The 6,000-nt window shown below is 49.8% G+C and overlaps 1 protein-coding gene across 1 annotated transcript in view; it reads left to right on the top strand.

The window, feature by feature from the left end:
* Window positions 1-512: 512 nt before the first annotated feature.
* LOC146808570 (pepsin A-like) overlaps window positions 513-6,000 on the top strand; it is a 78,184-nt gene continuing 72,696 nt past the window's right edge. The window contains exon 1 of the mRNA XM_085620642.1: window positions 513-615. Within this exon, the coding sequence (XP_085476768.1) occupies window positions 563-615 (53 nt within the window). The 5' untranslated portion in view covers window positions 513-562. The remainder of the gene's footprint in view (window positions 616-6,000) is intronic.

Here is a 6,000-nt window from a genome sequence, read left to right as displayed (position 1 = left end):
CATTAGCCGATAAAGAATGGAAGGATTGTGCTACCATCCTGGCTAGTGTACTCTGAGAGTGACGTGGATTTGTATGAGACAAATAACCTAACATCAAAGCAACACGAGATACAATGAACCCAGCAGAGATAATCCTTCCTGAACTTAAGCAGACAGCCAGTGAGTTTTAGTGTAACCTAATTTTGAGAATAAATGATGTCCCGCCACAAAGCACTCTCGCCACAGGTCATAGGCATGTTTGGTTTCTCTGTTTGCCCATACAGCATTAGGTGATGGATCTCGTGCATTCAAGCACACCATATGTCAAAGGTCATGCGCGTGGAGTTATGCCTATAATGGAAAGTGTGCGTTTCTCAACATCACAAGAACTTAGAAATGATAAGAGTCTAGGTGTGGACCATGACAAAGCTCTGGGTGAGATGTTTACTTCTCCTATTTACTGTTCTCTTTGGGCTTTGTAAGTTGTGTGAGCAGGAGTCAGAGCTCTGTGGTATATAAGGAGCCCCTGACAGCAGAAGTCACCTTCCTTCGTCTTGTGTACCTTGAACCAACGACAAGAGCCATGAAGTGGCTGCTCCTTCTCACGCTGGTGGCGGTGACCGAGTGCCTGCTAAAGTGAGTATTAACCATGATCTGTGACTAAAATCCTAGGGGCTAATTTATGAGAACCCTGCGTCCCTTTTGCACTGCGGAATGTGGTACATTGTGACTCAGGGCTCTCAGTCTGATTTATGAAGCTACGCAAAGCTCCCTGCGTGACTTTGAGTGGCCTCATAACTGATGGGTAAGGCATTGCAGTGCAAATTGCTGCGTTGTCTTACGCTGTGCCCAGGAGACATTCCATGGGCGTTGCGCTGGGAGTTCCCAGACAACACCCATAGATTTTGACGCTGCTCCAGATTTACAAACTGATGTAAACCTGGACAAGCGGCAAATCCTTATGCCTCCAGAGATTAGGTGTAATGAAGAAAAATATGTTTCTTTCTTTTAGTTTTCTCCTTGTTTTTTCCTCTTTCCGTGTGTGCTGTATTCTGCAGCAGACATAGAAAGCGGAAAACGCCTTTTGGTATTTTTTTTGCAGGGGAAGGTGCCCCTGCAAAATCCTGAATGTAAAGGAGGGACCCTTGCACCATGGTGCAAGGGTGCCTAGGTTGGTGCTAGGCTGCTGAAATGGCGCCAGCACGGGGAGGAAGTAAAGGAAGTCACTGCGTTGCATAAATACGGTGCATTCCTGCCCTCTAACTTTTTCATAGGACAGCGCAGCAAGATGCCTTGCTGAGCTGCCCTATGCCAAAATCCCGTAAATGTTGCCCCTAATATTCACACTTCCAGACATGAAATGTTGCCTTTGAGGGGTCATCTGCCAGGAACCAGGGTCGTACGTGCCTACTCTGTACCATCCAAGGTTCTCGAAAACCTTCTACATGGGGGTAGAGAGGGCTTCGATCGCTGGTTCGACTGCACCCCGCCTTCTCGAGGCCTACACGGCTCATGACCAGAGCCGTTTCTACCATTAGGCAAGGCTAGGCGGCCGCCTAGGGCGGCAAAATGGGGAGGTAGGCAAAAAACTAAACATGCATGCATGCGCGTAATGCAGTCCCAGGGTACAGAAGGCCCCAACCCTTCAGGACTCAGTGCCCCATTTTTTCGGGGGTCAATGAATATCTGTTGTTCGGCAGAGTCACGGGCCCCTCATCGCAATCTGCAGGGAGTAGGGGCTGGGCATCATTTTCTGTCATGCCACTGAACGGAGGCCAGAAAGCGAGAACCATGCAGATTCCGGCAATGGGGGCTCTTTTTCTGTTGAACCCGTCTGTGCCCCTGGGCAGTGTGTCAATAGCGGGACACGAGAAAAGTGCTGCATATGTTCTCACATGCGTTCAGTCTGTGCTGTACCATGAGCTGCAGTCTGGTGGTCGGGAAAGTGATAATGGGATACACCACCTCCCCTGCCCCCCTTCCCACTGTCACTCACATTCAAAGGGCCTCACTTGGAGCACACATGCATTTTTCCAACCTAGATGGAATGAGGGCCTAAAAACACCAGTAGGCCGCAGCCTTACCACGCCACAGGGACTGCTGGACCAGGCCTGGCTCTTAGAAGCAACGTCTCAAGTTTCATGGCAGTATATTCCTGTTTCTATTCATGCCTTCCTTTACAGTCCACTGTTGATGTATCGTAAAGGCAGGTGTACCGTGAGTGCTGCGTGCTCTGTGCACCTTTACAGATGTTACACTGCCCTCTGCCGGTAGCGTCTGCTACTGTGAGCCTGTATTATTGTCTTCTGGCCTCCGTACTCTGGTAATGCACTGCAGCTGTGCTTCCCCCGTTACTGTCACCTGTCCCTGTGTTAACATTACTGTCGCCATGGGGGCCCACCAGCTCTTCGGGCTATTTAATGCGGATTGAAAACCATGCAGCAGAAACATGTACATAATATATTGGCGCAAAAATCGAAAAGTGACGTCCCGGTCTGTTTAAATAAAAAACCCAGACAGCACTTTTAAAACTACAGATCTCACATGTGGGGGCCTTGTGGTGGTCTCCTGCTTGGAACAAGCTTTTGGAGAGGGTTACAGAGAATGAAAAAACTGACAAGGAGTTTTTTTTTCCAGGCTAAGTTAAAATACATCAAGGTGGGTAAAAGGAAGTGCTTGTGTCGTTTGAACGGCACATTAGTATTCTGTCGCACTTTGAACAAGCATTTGCAATGCACTAGGTCTCGCATTTACGCGAGTTTAAGCTATTGGCATTGTAAATGACAATGCCTTTTATTTATGTTTTGGTTTTTAAAACAGAAATAAAAGGCATCGTCATTTACAGTGCCAATAGCTTAAACTCGCGTAAATGCGAGACCTATTGCACTGCAAATGCTTGAGATCACATGGGGCCTTCCATCCATTAAGTACCAAGAGTCCTGTGTGCCTGTGATATTAATGTACAGCTGGTACCGGGCCCGCCCCGAAAACGATTATCCTGGCATTGCTCGATATCTTGTCTAAGATAAAGCTTGCTCGGTCTCTAGAATCTCGCCCCATAAAGCAGCATACTGTGGGTTGGTGTGATTCTGCGTGGGTCCGTGTATCTGCCCGTGTTGGGTGTGATTGGAGGTGGTAGAGGCCAGCAGCCCTACTGCTCTCCCAACTCAAGCCCATGATAGCATAACTGAGTTAATACCCCTCAGAACAGGGCAATAACTTACATAGCCGCAACAATTGACACAGATGACTTACTTTAATACAGATGAGCTAGAGAGGCAGCAAAGCAGGCCTCTATTCCCCGACACCTGGATGACAGGGGGAGAGAGTGATGGTAGTAAAAGGGAGGGGAAGCATTTTGCAGTTCTCGCCTAGGGCGGCAAAACACCTAGAAACGGCCCTGCTCATGACAGGATGGCTAGACTTCCATAAGGTAGAACTAGATATATGCCAGTCCGCTTGTGGTGGGCGGGGACACCACACAAACCAGGGAGCGTTCCTGCATCTCCCCTGACGAATCAGACACGGTCACTCACACAAGCAGAGACAGAGGCCTTTTACACACTCACACACACACATGCAGTGGGGAACCCCAGTGTCATTCTCGTGAACCTAAACACACCACACTCGTGCACGTTTAAACAATGAGCACAGAAGAGCTGAAGGCGATCATTCTTCTTCACACAAACCCGTGTATTGTCCCTCACATGCCACACACAGCACAGCACAGCATGAGTCCCAACTCCACTCTCTCTCGCTCATCTACGCTAACCCTCTTCCGCTCTCTCTCTCTCTGTATCTCTTCCTCTCTCTTCATATCTCTCTCCCCACTCTGTCTCATCCTCTTCTGTGCTCTCTCTGTCTGCCACTGTTCCTCTTACTTTCTCTCTCTCCCTCTCACGATCTCTCACTTTCTTTCTCTCTCTCCCTCCCACTTTCTCGCTCTCTCCTTCTTCCTTTCTCTCCCTGTCTTTCTTTCTCCTCTCTCTCTCCCTCTTCCTTTCTCTCTCTCTGTCTCTCATGTTCTCTTTCTCTCTCTCTCTCTCTCTCTCTCTCTCTCTCTCTCTCTCTCTCTCTATCCTCTGAATGAACTTGTGCCTGTAAACTAGGCTTTTCAACTTCATCCTGGTGTCAGCTGGTAATCAGCCCAGTGTGGTGTTTATGAACACTCTGGCGGCCTAAACCCGCCCCTCGTGTAACACACACGCGCATTTCAAGCTGCTTCTAAAGTAAACACAGGCGCACTCTGCGATTGACTCAGGGGGGTGAGTGAGCAGAGGAGGCGTTTCAGCTGATCACCCCCCCCCCCTTATAAGCACTTCAAAGAGATAACCTCTGATCTCGCAAAAGTAAAAGAGTCTCCGCCAGGCCAGTGAGCTGTCTTCCTGCTTGTCTTCTACCCCTGTGAGCCATATTCCATCTCTCCTCGTCCCCTAGTGAGTCAAATTCTATCTCTCCTTGTCCCCCAGTGAGCCATATTCCATCTCTCCTCGTCCCCTAGTGAGTCAAATTCCATCTCTCCTTGTCCCCCAGTGAGCCATATTCCATCTCACCTCCTCCTCGAGTGAGCCATCTCCCCACTTGTTTCTCCGCGAGTGAGCCATCTTCCCACTTGCCTTCTCCCCAATGAGCCATATTCCATTACTCCTCCTCCTCAAGTGAGCCATCTTCCCACTTGTCTCCCCCCTCAGTGAGCCATATTCCAGTTTGCCGTCTCCCCTAGTGTGCTATCTTCCCACTTGCCTCCTCTCCCAGTTGTGCCATTTTCTGCTTGACTTATCCCTTAGTGGGCCATCTTCCAACTTGCCTTCTCCCCTAGTGTGCCATCTCCGAGCTTGCTTTCTCCCCAGTCAGCCATCTTCCTGCTTGCCTTTTCCCCCAGTGAGTCATCTCCCTGCTTCCTTTCTCTCCTAGTGTGCCATCTTCTAGCTCGTCTTCTCCCCCAGTGATCCATCTTCCTACTCAACCTCTCTTGTATTGATCCATATTCCAGCTTGCCTCCTCCCTCAGTGTTTCGTCTTCCATCTTGTCTCCTCCCTTATTGAGCCATCTTCCATCTTGTCCCTTCCCCCAGTGAGTCATCTCCCTGCCTGTCTTCTTCCCCAGTGAGGCATCTTCCAAACATCCTCTCATTCCCAGTGATCATATTCCAGCTTGTCTTCTCTCCCAGTTTTCCGTCTTCCAAATCGGCTCATCCCCCAGTGAGTAATCTCCCTGCTTGGCTTCTCTCCTACTGTGCCATTTTACATCTAGTCTCCTCCCCCAGTGTGCCATCTTCCATCTCGTTCCCTCCATTGTGCCATATTTTATATTGTCTCCTCCCCCAGTGTGCCAGCTTCCATCCTGCCTCCTTCCACAGTATGCCATCTTCCATCCTGCCTCCTTCCACAGTGACCTATCTTCCATCTTGCCTTCTTCCCCAGTGACCCATCTTCCATCTTGCCTTCTTCCCCAGTGACCCATCTTGCCTTCTTCCCCAGTGACCCATCTTCCATCTTGCCTTCTTCCCCAGTGACCCATCTTCCATCTTGCCTTCTTCCCCAGTGACCCATCTTCCATCCTGCCTCCTTCCACAGTATGCCATCTTCCATCTTGCCTTCTTCCCCAGTGACCCATCTTCCATCTTGCCTTCAGGCATGAACCCCTATGTCAAGGTCTCTACCGCAGTCCGTGATGTGCTCTTCCATCATGGTCCCCTCTTGTGCTTGAACTCTGTAGCGGTCCCCCCTCTATACGGGAACCTGGGGTATGCTCTCATCAGAGTTCAGGGGGATAGACACCGCATACACTGATCCCCACTGCTCCTCCTATTCCACCCTTAAGTACACATCTCTGTTGTTCTGGGACCCCGAGCCCACGGAGTGGCGAGTGCTCACTTCAAGGACTCGGAGGACTCAAAAGAGGTGTTGATTCTCTCCTCGAGGTTTTGGGACCTCCGTTGAGGTACGGGTCCTATAAGAGATCCATTATCCTAGGAGAGGAGGTGCTGATGTGGTGACTGTATGAAAGCCTTAAGAACAG

The sequence above is a fragment of the Triturus cristatus genome, chromosome 8 (genome assembly GCF_964204655.1).
Source record: "Triturus cristatus chromosome 8, aTriCri1.1, whole genome shotgun sequence".
NCBI classification, from domain to species: Eukaryota; Metazoa; Chordata; class Amphibia; order Caudata; family Salamandridae; genus Triturus; species Triturus cristatus.
Note: the sequence above shows the minus strand (reverse complement) of the source record. Positions and strands in the feature narration are given on the sequence as shown.